Source organism: Oreochromis aureus, linkage group 5 (genome assembly GCF_013358895.1).
Source record: "Oreochromis aureus strain Israel breed Guangdong linkage group 5, ZZ_aureus, whole genome shotgun sequence".
Taxonomy (NCBI): Eukaryota; Metazoa; Chordata; class Actinopteri; order Cichliformes; family Cichlidae; genus Oreochromis; species Oreochromis aureus.
The window spans coordinates 25,034,512-25,051,446 of record NC_052946.1 but is presented as its reverse complement, the minus strand read 5'-3'; the positions used below and the strand labels follow the sequence as shown (position 1 = coordinate 25,051,446).

General features: G+C 39.1%; 1 protein-coding gene across 2 annotated transcripts in view; it reads left to right on the top strand.

Moving 5' to 3' along the window:
- The window catches only part of gnai2b (guanine nucleotide binding protein (G protein), alpha inhibiting activity polypeptide 2b), a 47,602-nt gene that overhangs the window by 19,004 nt on the left and 11,663 nt on the right, over positions 1–16,935 (top strand). For both annotated transcript variants that reach the window (XM_031757584.2, XM_031757583.2), the window contains 2 exons: positions 11,135–11,177; positions 14,858–14,999. In XM_031757584.2, coding sequence (XP_031613444.1) covers positions 11,135–11,177; positions 14,858–14,999 — 185 coding nt within the window. The remainder of the gene's footprint in view (positions 1–11,134; positions 11,178–14,857; positions 15,000–16,935) is intronic.

Here is a 16,935-nt window from a genome sequence, read left to right as displayed (position 1 = left end):
AAAAAGTTAAAAGGACTAGGTGCAGTGCTCTGACTTGGTTTCTCTAGTGCATTTTCTTTTCTGCATGCAGAACATGCATTTTTAGCTGATATATATACATGTTACTGGTTGGCTGAAAGAAATAATTTTTTGATATATTGCCAGTGGAAAAAAACAGGACAGAGCTACATCCATAACCCCATCCTGAAAAGTCATATTACTGTGAAAAACACCCACAAATGGTCTAATGTTGGCAGATAGACCTCTGTGCTGGAAATGGAGAACTATTACTTGAGACTTTAAATTGCCGGGATGTAATAGGCTTTGAAAAATCCAGCACTTGACTCAATAAAGTCACCTTCTTAAATGGTCAAGAGTTGCTGGGTCATTGCTTTTAAGAGTGCATTATTATGCATGTTCCTTGTGGTTTACATTGTTATGGGAGGAACATGTAAAAAGAAGTAGATTAGAAAAAGAAGGGCATGTGTTGTATTTTCTAATTAGGCCCTAGTTTGATGTTTTGTGACTGAGAAGGTTGTCACCACAGAAATGTGTGAAACAATCAAGAACAGTACTGGAGACACCTCCCAGCTGCTTACAGGCATTAATTTAAAACAGGATGTTAAAGGTGCTGAAGCATGCATTGTGTTCTAAAAGGATTAAAAGTGAAGAAATGCTTCTGTTATAAGGAGACAGTAATGAAGTGGGTGTCTGGTATACACTTATATGCTCAGCACACTTCCTCAGGCACCATTGATTGATTGCACTGCATACATTTGCATGTCATGTTACAGCAGCCATTGGTTGTTTGTTTTTTTGTCTCATGTTCTCCATGTGCTGTGAATTTGTTTGTATCAGAAGAAGCTTCCACTTGGTCTTGTTTCTCCCTGATCCTCTTTAAATGATATACATCTGTTCTCTTCTTATATTCACTCTGCTTTCATTGGTGCAATTTAGCACTGGGTGTACATTCAGAGTGCAGCCAGCATCCTACTCTGCAGAGCAAAGCAGCGAAGCTCCATTGCTCTGTGCAAGGCGGATGACCTACTTTCTCACTTCAAGCGATAACATACTGTACTGCATTCAGCCATGTAAAAATTCCTCCATTGCTTTCTACTCTGCATGTGAATGGGGTTTGGGTGGTGGTGGTGGGGAGTTAGCTGCTTGGTTGGCTGAAACACCTGCGCTACCAACTCTGCTTGGTGTGAGTCACCACTAGAACCTGCTTATTGTGACACACTAAGCTTATATAGGTCTTTGTTTCCACTGAAAAACAAAAGTAGTGGAGTGTCTGCAAGAAATTACTCAGTTGCTGCAGCATATTGACTTAAGACTTGCTGAAAAATTAGGGGTTTCTTAATAATAGCCTGCTAACAGAGGGCAGTGTAGCTGAAGCAAGTGTGTGGTAAAAAGGAAACAGATTAATTGTCTTGAATTGAGTTTCTCTCTTACACAAATAAATTCCCATAAATAACTGTACTCATGCTGTGCAACCAGAGATTCCACTATAAACTCCTCTTTTCACTCTTTCTTTTAGGCCTCAATACTTAGCTCCAACAGCCTGCTTCTACTACAAACGATGCCGATGAAGGTGGTAAAAGTGAACCAAACAAGCAAATCTGCAGCAAATCTTAAGACTGAATTAAGCCAAATTGCATAATTTGGGATCAGATATTGAGTTTGTCACCGCAAGTGAAACCTGATGATGATGTTTTAGCAGTTATTTTCAGTCCACTGAAGGGTCGAGCTATTCTATGCTAAAAGCAGTATTTTGTTGACAGGAATTAGACTCAATAAGAAATACAAATGATAGTGCTACAAATTCAGAAAGAAATGATACTTAACACATTAACATTAACAAGTTTTACTCATATTTTACTGTTCAAATTCTATTCAAGAAAATCCTCAGGGGATCAATCCTATGTATGTATGTATGCCACAGAACATCACACCAGTACCCAGTACACTGTGACAGAGCTGTATAGAAAAATAGTCTCTTGTTGAGGATCCTTCTTGATGCTATTAACACATAAAACAGTTCAACATTTAATTGGCTGTAAAAGCTAGATGAAGCAGTCGTGACACCAACGGTTGGGGGCAGTGGGCCGGATGAAAAAGCAGGAGGAATCGTGTCACAGCTGAGCCAGTGACTCATTCTCCCATGGCAGACGCTTAAACAATAGATGGCCTATAACGCTGGCATATGCTGAGATGTGTTACATGTCTCCACAAAAGAAATGCAAAGGCAGTGGGCTGAGTGGCACAGAGATGTGAAACAGTGTTTGTGATGATAGGCCTCTTTAGGATGCTGAGACACTGTGCTGAAAGGGCAGAATGGATTTTTTATTCGCCCTGTTTCTAGGAAGTGTATTTGTTTGTAGTGTATGTCAATTTCACTAAATCCAGACTCAAATAATTGTTTGATGCATTCCCATGAAATTTAGGCCCAGCATTTATATTCCAGGGAAAATGAATCCAGTAATCTAGTAATTTCTTGACCTTTCCTCTAGGAAAATCACTGAAGTGCCATTTCTGAATGTGAAATAATTCAGCAGTTATTAGATGAAACAGTGCAGTGCTTCATATCTGTAACAACCAGCAACCTCCAGCAACTACTCGCCAACCGTTTGCAGAATACATACTTTTCCCTAGGAAATGGCAGTTGCGTGGGGCGTCACTGACCAGTCTTTAGGCCTGAGTGAATGATGCTATAGCAATTTGAGTTTCAATGCCAGCAATCACTTGGCAACTGGTCAGAGCGTGCACATTTTCCTTCATGGACATTTCATCCCAGATGGTTGCTGATTGTCCTTTAAGCCTGTGTGATGGGGGCCTTAGCTAAACACTAATTTGCTGAAACAATGCTGGCAGTAGGAAGAAAACAAGTGATTTTTGCTGCTGAGTGCTTTACAGCTCACTCTTACGTGTTTCTCATTCCACCATCACCTTATACCTGAGCTCTGCATTTATCTATGAGTTGGCAGATAACCTGTTATGAATATTCATGACTTTTTAAAAAAAATCAAGCACTCATGCTAGTTCTCTCATCCCACTATCTTTTCTCCTAACCATTTCCCGGTGTGTTCAGTCCTCTCACACACTTTACTCTGCATTGTCATCCACCTCCTCCACTTCTTGCTCATTTGTCACTCTTGTTCACACTGTCCAACTCTACTCCCAGTCCCACCTATCTATCCTGTCTTTGTTAACAGCTTTTTAATTACAGTACTTTTTCTTCCTCCCCATTGTCCTCACTCATTCTGTTTTAAATTCTGTTTTACGCTCTTGATAATGTTTGCTAGATAGAAACGGGTTCACCTCTGCTCAGAATCCCCACATCATACACTTATAAGGTCCTGCGCCAGCCCTTCCAAAGGGACTCTGCGAGTTCTTATCTCCTCCCTGTTGGACGCAGCTATTCTGAGCCAATTTATAATGCAGCTTACCTCAGCCTCAGAAATATAATTAAAAGATGTGACTCAAATAAAGACCATAAGACATCAGTTGTGTATCATGATTTTTTGGTCAGTTTTTTCATATGTTTTAACACCTACATATGTCAAAAACAACTCCCCTCTCATTTCTGCATTTGTCTAAGTGCTTTACCAGGCATGATGTAGCCATCCTCTGATAGACATGGAGTCACACCAGTGATTTCTTTTTGCCCGAAGACAAGCAGCATCACTCTGAGCTTCCCACTTTTCCTGACAGATCCAACACTCATTTTCACAAGTCTAAACAGCAGATAGAAGTCAATAATAACTGCATGTCAGAGATGGTGCTTTTTATATTTTGAACATTTTTAGTAATTATAAAGTAAAAGAAACAACAACAACTATATAAAACTGTAACTTTATTGAGTAAAAGTTACAGTGTGATAGTAAATAAAATACAGTGCTGGGTTTTAGTTTTTTTTCCCCAACAACTAAAAGCTACTTTCAGCTGAAATGTGGGCCTCAGGTTTATAGACCCAATGACAGTGCCTTCAAAAATGTCAGGAACCAACATTTTAATGCACCTTAAAAAAACGTGACATTTAGAGAATAACTGCTCTTCCTCATAGCAAAAATCTTTAGTTGGCCTGTTTGACTAAGAGTCCGAAAACAAACGATTTAGTCATACTAAACAGCAGTAAATTTTTGGCATTCATGCTGTATAAATAATGATAAAAATTGTAGCAATTAATTTGCCGTCAGCTGCCTTATCTTTTAATCGAGCTGTAAACACCCTCGAGAAAATGCCAGATGTAGATTGGTATTGTAAAAGCTTTTTGACTGATGACTGACCTTTTCTGCTGTGACATTATGTGTGGATGTTTGTGTGTTTGCCCGGTTCAGAATATCTCATCAGACCATGAATGGACACTTTGTGTCATCAGCAGTGGGTGACTGAGGCAACTGCCAAGTTTTTTATAAATGTAAGTGGGTCTGTGAGGGTACTGGATGTGTTGAGAAAAATGGCTGTATTTTTTGTAGCCTGGCTACTTATGATCCTCATGCTACAAATCGTGCTGTTACTATTGCTGCATGTTCTGGTACTCACTGAAAAACAACTCTGGAACAGCTATGAATAGTTGAGTTTAAAAAAGCAGAAAGTAAGGGGGGCGGGGGGTGTTCTTCTAATTGGCAGAAAGTGATTCTGAGCCTATTTGACTGAATGGGCTTTCGCACCTGCCGGCACAAAGCATAGATGGATCTTTGTAATGCTGGTTCACCCTCATTGCTGCACTAGCCCTGAAGCAGTGGATACAAGTCTTTATTTAGAACAGGGATGCCAAATACTCAGTATACATTGTGGACCACATACAGCCAACTTTGATCTTTAGTGGATTTAGGTTTATATAGTGTCAAATCACAACTGACATGTAACCATATGAAAACGTTATAAAGAAAAGCTAATAATGTAATAATAAAAAGAAGTCTATCAGCATGACTCTTTGGGTTCAAGTCATATGAAATAGATGTGGAAAATTAGAGAAAATGTTCAGGTAGCTCACTGACCAGACTCTTGTAATTATAAGACTAAAAAATTTTGTTAATTCACAACAATGTTTTTTTCTTTTTTCCCAATGTTATGCCCTCCTTCACATTTTCCAAAGTCATGCTGTGGGCTGGATTGGAGTTGCATGCGGATTTAGAATATTCTTTAGATTTGTCAGTAGCAACAAAATTGACTGCTTTTAGTACTACTATTTGATGTACTCTGTAGGGGCTTGTATAACTGTTTTAGCTCCATGTGGGAAAGTTGCTGAAATCAATTGTGCAATCAGACATTTTATTGACACACAAAACTGTGTTAATATCCTTCTCAATGGCAATTGATTCATGTCGAGTAGGTCTTTCTACCCTTCAAATACTGTTTTGAGTGCCAGCGATGTCTCTACCTGAATTAAAGATGAATTAACAAAGTATTCAATATACTATCAGACACAATTAAAACATAAAATAGAAAACCTTTGAGCAACATCACCATTGTAATGTCGATCTCTTTACATTTTCGAACACCCAGTTTACTTGATTTACTTGACAGAACTGCATTGTTAAAACAAGTTTAACAACAACAAATGTGAAAACCACCTGGGTAATTTTAATAGTGGTTTCATATACAGTACCAGTCAAAGTTCGGACACACCTTCTCATTTAATGGTTTTTTTCTTTATTTTCATGACTATTTACATTGTAAATTCTCACTGAAGGGATTAAAACTATGAATGAACACATATGGAGTTATGTTGTAAAAACAAAAAAGTCTGAAATAACTCAAAACATGTTTTACATTTTAGATTCTTCAAACTATCCACCCTTTGATTACTGCTGTGCACAGTGTTGGGAAGGTTACTTTTAAAATGTATTCCACTACAGAATACTGAATACATGCCCCAAAATGTATTCTGTAACGTATTCCGTTACGTTACTCAATGAGAGTAACGTATTCTGAATACTTTGGAATACTTAATATATTATCATGCTGTTTACAACTACATGAATGTCCTATTGCTGTGATTTATTACTGTTACTGAAGGTCCGCGGCTCCAAACGTAGTAAAGGGACCTCTGGCTAATACGTCGGGTTCGTGTCGGGCTGGTAGCGAAAACTAGCTTTACTTTGTTGTCTGGGTCAACTTTGCTTGCGGGAGACAGAGAGAGACGTTGAAAGGCTTCTCCAACGGAACTTATTTTTTCCGGAGGAAAACACGAACACAGTGTACAGTTGAGTCTTAATAGCTTACTTACAAATGGGCTCCTCAGGCACTCTTCTTGGCTGCAGTGGTTATTATTATATTTACATGCTTCCAGCTCCCGTTTTTGCTCCGTGACAGCTCGGACTTTTCCTTTCTCTCCCTCCCTCGCTCACAGACACATAACGGGTATGGTAGTCCATTCTCCCTGCAGCACGGACTACACTGCCCATCAGGCTACATGCTTTAGAGCTATGCCTGTAGCATTCTGCCTTTTAGCTTAGCACAACAACAACAACAAAAAAGCGCTCTCTCACCCAGGAAACACACAGAGAGAGAGCGCGTCACCCTGTAACCATGGCAACCGTAACGCTGCCGCCTGGAACAACAGAACGTAGCTGTCAAACAAACCCAAACAATCCTGACCCGCGACAATATGAAACAGGGAAGTACCGCCGTGTATTCCATTTATTTCAACAAAGTAACTGTATTCTGAATACCACCTTTTTAAACGGTAACTGTAACGGAATACAGTTACTCATATTTTGTATTCTGAATACGTAACGGCGGTACATGTATTCCGTTACTCCCCAACACTGGCTGTGCACACTCTTGGCATTCTCTCGATGAGCTTCATGAGGTTTGTCACCTGAAGTGGTTTTTCAACAGTCTTGAAGGAGTTCCCAGAGATGCTGAGCACTTGTTGACCCTTTTGCCTTCACTCTGCGATCCATCTCATCCCAAACCATCTCACTTGGTTTAGGTCAGGTAACTGTGGAGGCCAGGCCATCTGGCGCAGCACTCCATCACTCTCTTTCTTGGGCAAATAGCCCTTAAACAGCCTGGAGGTGTGTTTGGAGTCATTGTCCTGTTGAAAAATAAACGATGGCCCAACTAAACGCAAACCGGATGGGATGTCGCTGCAGGATGCTGTGGTAGCCATGCTGGTTCAGTGTGCCTTCAATTTGGAATAAATCCCCAACAGTGTCACCAGCACAGCACCCCCACACCATCATACCTCCTCCTCCATGCTTCACGGTGGGAATCATGCATGAAGAGATCATCTGCTCACCTTTTCTGCGTCGCACAAAGACACAGCAGGTGAAACCAAAGATCTCAAATTCAGACTCAACAGACCAAAGCACAGATTTCCACTGGTCTAATGTCCATTTCTTGTGTTTCTGGCCCCCAAACAAATCTGTTCTGCTTGTTGCTTTTCCTTAGTTGTGGTTTCTTAGCAGCTATTTGACCAAAAAGAGTTGATATAGTGATGTGTCTGCTACTGGAACTCTGTGTGCCATTTATCTCTCTAATCTGAGGTGCTGTTAACTTGCGATTTCTGATGCTGGTGACTCGAATGAATTTATCCTCAGCAGCAGAGGGGACTCTTGTTCTTCCTTTCCTGGGGTGGTCCTCATGTAAGCCAGTTTCGTCGTAGCACTTGATGGTTTTTTGCGACTGCACTTGGGGACACATTCAAAGTTCTGGCAATTTTCTGGACTGACTGACTTTCAGTTCTTAAAGTAATGATGGACTGTCGTTTGTCTTTAGTTAGCTGACTGAATCTTGCCACAATATGAATTCTAACAGTTGTCAAATAGGGCAGTCAGCTGTGTACCAACCTGACTTCTGCACAACACATCTGATGGTCCCAACCCCATTAAGAAGACAAGAAGTTCCACAAATGAACCCTTGCTTGTTTGCAGCGCTGTCAGCAAAGCAAAGAGTGGCTACTTTGAGGAATCTAAAATATAAAACATATTTAGAGTTACACATTTTTTCCATAATTCCATATATCTCACTTCATATGTTTGATGTCTTCAGCATGTATCTGCAAGACGCAACGCATGCTAATTAAAAATAATAATTTGAGCTTTTGAAATAAGCGTTGTGTAACACTTTTTTTTTCAGTCCTTAATAGGATTTATACTACTACCTTATATCTGCGGGGGAAATAAAACACTCCATCATCTTAGCAAGGTGCTATCCCTGCAAGAGAGATAAATGAACATATTTAATAATAAAATACTCTACTCAGGAAATATTGAATTAGAACACTTTTGAACCTTTACCAGGATACAAATATCATACCTTTAATGTGTGCTTTTGAAATCTGTATTTGGTATCTGCCTGAAAAATCTTCTGCTGGCTACAGTGTGTTTTTATATTTTTCATTATAAAACAAGGAAACACAGTCATTCAGACTGCTTTTCTTTCTCATGGTTCACAATCAATTCCACACTGAAAATGGATTAAAAATATTCGTGTTTATCTTGCACTGTTTATTCCCTTAGGTTGCAGGAATACGATGATATTTTCCTGTAAATACAACATCAGTTCAAAAGTTTTCCCCTGAAGCAGAATAAGAGCAGTCCCTGGTTTTCCTGTAATACTGTGTGCCTGAAGAATTGGGAGGCTCTTTTCTTTTCTCTGCTGCTCACAAGCGTCCGCCTCCCTTTAGGTCTGAAATATTAATGGATGAGTTTTATTCTGGAATCAGAAAGGTGCCCTTCATACACGTGTGTGTCCACAGAGAGGTGGATATCACACTTTCTACCACCTACCTTATATCTTTAACCAGGACATTTTTTATATAAGCACTTGTAAATCAGAGGCTGTATTTATGTTATTTGTTCATGCTTGTGCATCTGAAAGGAAGCTTTAATGTTCCAGATATAAGTAGATGGCAGTTCAAAAGAGGAGATTTGACAAGCCCCCTTGCAATAAAACAATGTGTTCTTAAGAGATATGGTGTTGAAAAAAAAGAAGCCGCTCCTTATAAAGTTTTGTCTTGATTAGCGGTTTCTACAACAAGAAGCGGGTATTAGTAATTCAAAAGAGAAAACTGAAAAGATCATTTTTCATGTTTTACAAAAACACACATTCTTTTGTGTGCTGGGTTGTTGCATAAAATACATTTTTTATAAATACACAAATCACCTAGAGATCCAGCCAGCTCTCTGACAGCTTGCAGCACAGCAAATGTAACCTAAGACTTGGCTTTTTACACTTCTCCCTTTGCCCTGTGTTCCCTTCTTTTTCTCAGAAAAGTACTTGATGTGTGCGAAAATGATGTTTGTTGACAGCGTGAACGGGCAACACTGCTTGTCCCAGTTGGTCCGTCAGCCCAAGGCTAAGCTAATGTCTGTTGGCAGGGCTGGGTCAGGTGGCGTGAAGGGACAGTTTATGGTGGCACAGAAGTGGCAAGGGCTCGCACCTCCTCATTTCAACATGATAACAATTGTCCTGAAACATTGTATTCATTCATTGTGTTGCTCACTCTATTCAGAACTTATGGAAGTAGGTTTACAGGCTATGAAACAAAAGGCAGCTGACTTGTGAACTGTGTGCATGATGATTTTGCTTGTATAAGGAACATACAGTTTTTGCTTGGCTGACTCAGAATTAAGTTTTAAATTCTTAATGGATCTTTAGTTCTTTAATTTTGATCCAGAGGAATAGGAATTTTACTGTCCTGTTTGTGTAGCATTTCTTGCTTTTACAGCAGCGTAACCAAGATGGTGGTTTCAGCACTAAATCCAGTGTGTGCCCTGTACTGTGCTCTGCAATGCATTGAATTCTCCAAATTCACTATTTCAATATCTATTGTTTACTTTTATGCTTGACTAGCTTGTTTTTTTCCTTTGCTTTTGACCTTAGCTTTTCCTGAGGAATTTTGAAATTGCTGTCAGTTGACAGTAAATGAAATACTGGAATAGGATCAAACTACAAACAAGCGAACGGAGTGAACATTGCTCCATACTATCACTTATAATAATAAAGTAACATGAGAGTTTCCAGTCCAAACCAAGGGGTTTCTAATATAATTTGGTATAAAAGACCATGAAATTCTAGTGTTTCGTTCGTGCACACAGTATTCTTTACTCAAGCATGTTGGTGTCATGTAGGCCCTTCCACATCTGTGAGGGTCAATAGAAACTCTAATATAAATCTGACACATTTCATAAATCTCATGCATCAAAGAACTGGGCTTCTTTAGTTTCGTGAAGACATTTCACCTATCATTCATGAGGCTTCTTCATTTCTAAAAACAAAAGGTATGGAGTCCCAGATATTTAACCTCTAGTGGAGGTTGCTAATGCATGACACAACATAGAGTTACACCTCAACAGGACAAGACTCAGCTGTACACTCGTTCACCTAAAGGACAAAGGTCACTCTTTGGACAGTGAGGACAGATGGCCGCTGTGAACAAACATCATTGAACAGAGGTGGTGGCTTACCACACCAACTGTCAGCCACCTACAATGCAGTCTTTAGGTCCTTAGATCCCGGACACACACACCTTGCCTCAGGTTAGATTGGGGTAGGTCACATGATTGGGCAAAGTCTCACAGTGGTTTCACCCTTCACCCCTGCTGATGGTAATGACCCATTGACTTTTTTCACATCTTGGCTTATGTGATGATGCACATGATCAATAGTGGGTCAACGACCACCTCCAAAGCCGCTCTAAAGGATACCTGGGAGTGTCCACTTTGTTTCTATAACTCAAGAAGCTTCTTGGACGAGCGGTGAAATGTCTTCATAAACTTAAGGAAGTCCAGTTGCCTTCTTTGTCAAGCTCCTAAGACCACCATGAACGGGATGACTAAGAGCCAACACAGACCTCTGCTGTGTAGTTTGTCTAATTAGCCAACTAGCTAAATATGACTTTCCTGAGAAAATGTTGTGTGCCGCAAAGCCACCTTTAAATGATCTTTTTTCATCATAATAAGTGGCTTAGGAGAAGCTGTGCAGTTGTGAAATATTTAATAGTCAAAAGCCACTTCTTTTGGAGTGAAAAATAAACACTGAAATGAATATGGGAAGTATTCATGAGTATTTGTGATGTTAGTAGTAGGTCATCAGGTTGCTCTTATTTTCAAAGCAGGAACAGCCACAACTAAAGTTTAAGTTTGTTCTTATTATGTGCACACAGATCCTTTGTAACTCTTTCATGTTAATGTTCCAACAGGTGCTGGGGAGTCTGGAAAGAGCACCATTGTAAAGCAGATGAAGTAAGTTGCAAAAGGAATGTTTATTCCACCCTTTTTAAATTCTGTGTAACACAAAAGCTTTTTCACCTCACTGGAACTTGGTTGGTAATCACAAAACCATTAAAAGCTACAAACTAATATTAGCTCTAATGCTATACGCCTATTACTCATTTTTTCTATGATCTGTTGGTCAAATAGTTGTTTCCTTGTTTAACAAAAGAAACCAAATAGTTCTTCTGTCTGTGTGTGGAAGCAAATGTTGCCCTTTAAGATAGTGCATTTAGATTTTTACCCCTCAGCTGTGAAAGGATGTACATATATATAACGTGGTATATTGTCGTCACCCTGCCAGACAGGCGGAGGACATGGACACCCAAATTTGTGAACGTGATAACTCGAGAACGAAGTGACAAAGCGACATTTAAAATGATACCATAGGTATATCTACTCGAGGTCTCAGAACAGTTCGAATCTCATAGGCCTCGACCTCAAGGATAGAAGTCCGAGGTCAATTGATCTGAAAATCTTGTGAATATGATAGTTTGAGAACAAGGTGACGTGGGATTTTTAAATTCATACGATGGGTGCCTCTACTAGGAGGCTGAGGGGTACCATTGGCCGCTGCCAGTATTTGTAAATGTCTTTTAAAAACCTCACAAATCAAGAATTTTCTTTATAATCACAATAAACTTTAATTATATGGTGTCACTGAGCCTAATAACCACAGTCATTTTATAAGTGGTCACACGATGCCGGTTATCACCCCAAGAAGTCAACCTAGATTTTCTGACTTTAGCAATGAGTGTGTTTACATAAGAGGGGCAGTGCTGACACCAGATGACCCATTTCCGAAAATGGACAGGTCTAGAGCTGCGTATTTAGAGAAGAACAAGAGATAATCCTAAATAAATATAATAAATTTAAAATATAATACAAGCTAAAAGCAACACAGAGAAAAATCAGTTTGAGTGTGTAAACTGATTTCGCTATCACTGCCCCTTCTTCAACACACATGTAGCTCTAGCTATAAGTGTACGTTTGCATTTCATTTCATTCACGTCTTGTCTACTTATATGTGGACACTCTTTGGTAAGACAGGTTCCCCCTGCAACCTCAGCAATGTTGATGAAAAGTTAAAACTGTACGGTATAATTGAAGCTCAATAGCTGTAATGCTTAATTCTTCAGTTACAAAAGTCTGCAGAAGAATATATATAATCGATTTCTGACAGCCTGTTTAATTTTAAGATGCTCATAAGGGAAATCCAAGACATTTAGAGAGGTAAGTTATTGGGCTTTATTAAAATGTCAGTGCATGATGATGCCATGTCCTAAGATTGGTCAATAGGCCCAACTTTATCCATATCATGTTGATATAATATTTCCAACTTACAGTGGGGTGTGCTGCATAAGTTGTAATAGTATGCCTCAATAAGTATTGACTGACTGCTGTAAGGGGAAACTCTGTTAACTCCCTGTCACAGTTCACTGTTCTTATTTTATGTGTTTCGGTCAGAGACACTGACCATGAAGCATATTAAATAAGAACTTGAGCAGTTTACAGTTAAAACGTATCATTTTTAGATACGATACAGTGGAATTATTTCAGGTTGGTTCCCAGATGATGTTTTAGAATTTCTTTGTACATATGAGAACATATAGGGTTATTGGAAAGCGTTACTTAACACATAGACTTGGCTTCTGAGTCAAAAACATGAATCCAATTGTGAAGTGCCTTTAATGCACTTCTATCTGAAGCCCTGAGATGTGGTTGAAAAACGACTTGCAGACCAATAGGAGTCTATGGGAAAATGTCCCTCTGTCTTGACCTCTGCGAACACTTTCCTGATAGGTTTCTGGGCTCAGTCTCTCAGTCTTGAGTCGTACTGAATAAAAAAAGCCTTTTGTAAATCTTGGGAGTCCTGTGTTTCAGAATGGAGGGCCAGTGAGCAAGTAATTTTAAAGCTAGACCCCTCCATGTCATATAGGTATTTTGAAATCAAAATGACGATGGTAAAAACACTCATTTTGAGGCTTCAAAACGAGACTTCATAAACCAGGGGATGATGTCAGGGTAGCTTTTATGTTGTCTATAATACAAAGGCTTTTCTTTTCTTTCTTTCTTTCTTTTTGTAAAGCTTGTGCACCAATCAGGATACACAATGACACAGATACTCACACACTAATGGATAAACACAGAGGACACTAAATGCCTTAATTATTCACATTCCTCTGGGCTAACCAGGCATTGAATCCATTTTTTATGAGTTTGGACCAAGAACAGTCTGTTGCTTTTGAAGCTAATTTATAAACTTGTACAGAGGTACCAATTTATCAGCATGAAGACAGAAGCAATCATGACTCTGACCTTTTATTTAATGTCATACGTGACATTAAATAATGTCACGTATGACATTGTGCAGTGTAAACATGTGTTACAGTAGGAAAAGTTAGCTAATTCAACGTTCTTAGAAGAGCTCAAAAAGAAGGCAGCTGTTTACTAAATTATTTCTGTTCATTAACATTTACATCGGTAGGCTGTAAAAGCAGGGGGCAGACCCACTTTAGAATTACTGTGGGGCTGTCTCACTTTGCTCTCTCTGCACTTTGTTCTGCAGCCTGATGAAGTCTGGGTGATTGCACCTCATGATGGGCTGCACACTTGTGCATGCACAAACACTTAGTTCCCTCGCAGTCAGGGTAATAATACTGCAAGAGGTAAAGTTAGGATACTGCATCAGCTGAATGCTGCAGTGTTGAGGCAGTCCCACTGTGTGTTAACCCCGTTTGCTACACATCATCCTACACAGCATGCTGACATGATAAATGTTATACTGAGTATTCAGTATGCCTTTTATAGACTAGATAGCAACACAGACAAAACAAAAATCAGCTTTTAGCTTCAAAAATATTTTGTGTGTTTACACCCAGCCAAAACTCTTAGTTGGTTAGTTTAGCAGTTTCACTTAAATCTGAGCCTCGCAGCTAACTATGTAACAGTATCTTGGGAATACGTCTTCTTAGACATAATTCAGTAATAATCAACATGTGTGTTTCTTTAGGAGAATTTGAGACCACTTTACATTGATTTATTAAAAGAAATAAGGTCAAACAGGTGACAAATAGGTAATAAAGGCAGTAGGTAATAAATAGGTCAGATTCTGTCCTATTCCTTACTCTGTGTTGCCACCCACATCCATCCATGTCATCCGTACCACTGATCTCCAGCATGACTTTTTGGGATACCTGCTGACAGTAAGAATTCACAAGCTGCTTCATTTTATATACTTTGAGCTTTTTTTTTTCTTTTTTTTTATAGCAAGGATCCTGGAGAACGCTCCAAATGAGCTTGTAGTGCACATAGTGAAGCATAAGTAGTAGTTTTTGAAGACTTTATTAAAACAAAAATTGATTCCCCCTCATGTACATCGAACCAAGTGTTAATCTGTCATCCTGTTCTTATCGGCCATGAACTAATTCCATCCTGATGTGTGTCTGCTGTTAATTGAATTTCACATTCTGTGCAAAAGCAAAAACTTGTCATTATTTACACTTGAAGTGCACCAGAAGAGTTTTTTAATTGACAGGGTAAACAGTAGAAATGATTTCAGCAAGCATAATTGCATCACATATTTGAGAATACTGTGGGCAATGTTTTAATGTGCACTTAAATAAAACTTAAATGTCTCTTGATATTCTCAGGATCATCCATGAAGATGGCTACTCAGAAGATGAGTGTAAGCAGTACAGAGCAGTGGTTTATAGTAATACCATCCAATCTATAATGGCCATTGTTAAAGCCATGGCCAGTCTGAAGATAGACTACAGCAATCCTGCCAGAGTGGTAAGATGCACAAACACTCCCAAACACAATGTATTTTCTAAAACATGACGTTTGTGTACAAAATAATCACTCTTAATGCTTTTTTACTTGATCTTTACAAAATGCTTTATCTTCTTGGTATAAGCATGGGATGTGTAAGAGCAATAAAGACTCAGGAGCAAGATCCAGACCAAAGGCTAAAAACCATTGTTATGTGAGAATGCTGAATTTAATTTGGCCTTACTAACCATTGACTTACCAGGATGTCGCTTGGGGCTAAACAAAACAAAGCCTGCTTTATCATCAGCATCTTGCAACTGTGTATCTGGCACAGTACTTAAGAGTTACATTGTGCTTTCCCAGAATTGAAATCACAAGTTTTCCATTGTTTCCAGTCACTGTGTCCTATTCACTTGGTCCTTTTTCTCAATATAAAGAGACTAAATAAGTCAGTTGCTTACATACATACATATACACGTATGTGTCATTACTAAGACCCGTATAACACGGTAAAATAGGATTATTTAAAGGCTACCATGACTCTGGGAAATAAGATCTCTTTCTTACATGTTTCCTCTTCTTGGCAGTTCTTGTTCAGTCAATACCACTGTCAGGCTGTGCCAGTGTTTTAAACAAACATGGTATCATGTGATTTCCAACATGCATCTGTTCACAGCAGCCTTTTTTATCAGCAGTAAGATTCATGTAGTAGGTGTTACACAGAACTGGAGCACAGTATAATCCTTTCCTGATATGTCTTCGCAACCTGCAGGGAAATAGCACTTGTCTTACTGACTCCATCTGGTCCATCTTTGATCTGCTGTCTCCTTAAAGTTGTACTAGACAGAGAGGAGTCTGAAAGTATACCTGCTGCAGGAGCAACAGCAGCCACTGAGAGCTCTGGTGCAGATTGGATTAATTCAGTGCTGCTAGCAGGGCACGTTTGAACAGCACTGCTGAGGCTGGTTTCTGCAGCCTCAGCAGCAACACAAACTAATTTCTTTTTTTGAAGAATACCTAACTTTAAAAAGAAGATCTTGTTGCTAACCCGTGTGTCTGGATGTGTTTTGTAACAATTGTTACCCATCATTTATGTTTGCTTTGCATGTTAGTGTTTGCTAAACCCAATCACTCCCAAACTAATGGTTTTATAACTGGCTAGCTAATGAAGACAGGCTTATCAGTCTTTCAATTACTCCACATATTAAAGATGATTGATTATGCATTTATTTATTTACTGTCATATATAAAGAGTTACAGTAGCGCATGCTTGTGACAGCCCTAGGTCTTGTGTTTATGTTCTTTGGCAGGCCTGCCTTTTACGTGCTCCATTTCAGGTCCTAATCAGGAAATGGCTTGGGAATGCTTGGGAATCTATAGAAACCAGTTTCCTCCCTGCCTCTCTCTTCTACTGGAAGGCTCTTGCCTTTCAGGTCGCTAACTCGGTTTTCATTTGATTTCACTTCGGTGTGTTGCAGTAATACCTAGTTTAAGCCATATTTGGTTTTAGGTAAGCACCTGCTTATCAGTTCTCCTTGAATCGCCTTTGTGTTGACTTGTTGGTAAAAAAATATTGACCCAGGAAAAATTGTTTCTCTGAGGATCTCCATTTCTTGGTATGTTCTAAATGATCTGGACATAACACGTTCATATTAAATGTGGTCAAAATTTCAAACAGTGAGGCAAAAGCTCACATTGTTAAAGCTGTTTATTATGTATAAGTTTAAAAAAAAGTGATGAAGTGAAAACAGTTGTTTTTAGTGCTAAATATCCACAGAATTATCAAGTCTGTCTCTATATTCAGCTTTAATGAGCTTTACAAGTTGTAGGTCTTTGTTAAGTCATCCAATCCACTACTTCACTGCTTCTGTTCATCTGCTGCTGCAGGATTCTCATTTTAGAACGAGGCAGAGTGAAATATTTGAGAGGCAGCCAGAGACGATTTTCAACATACAAG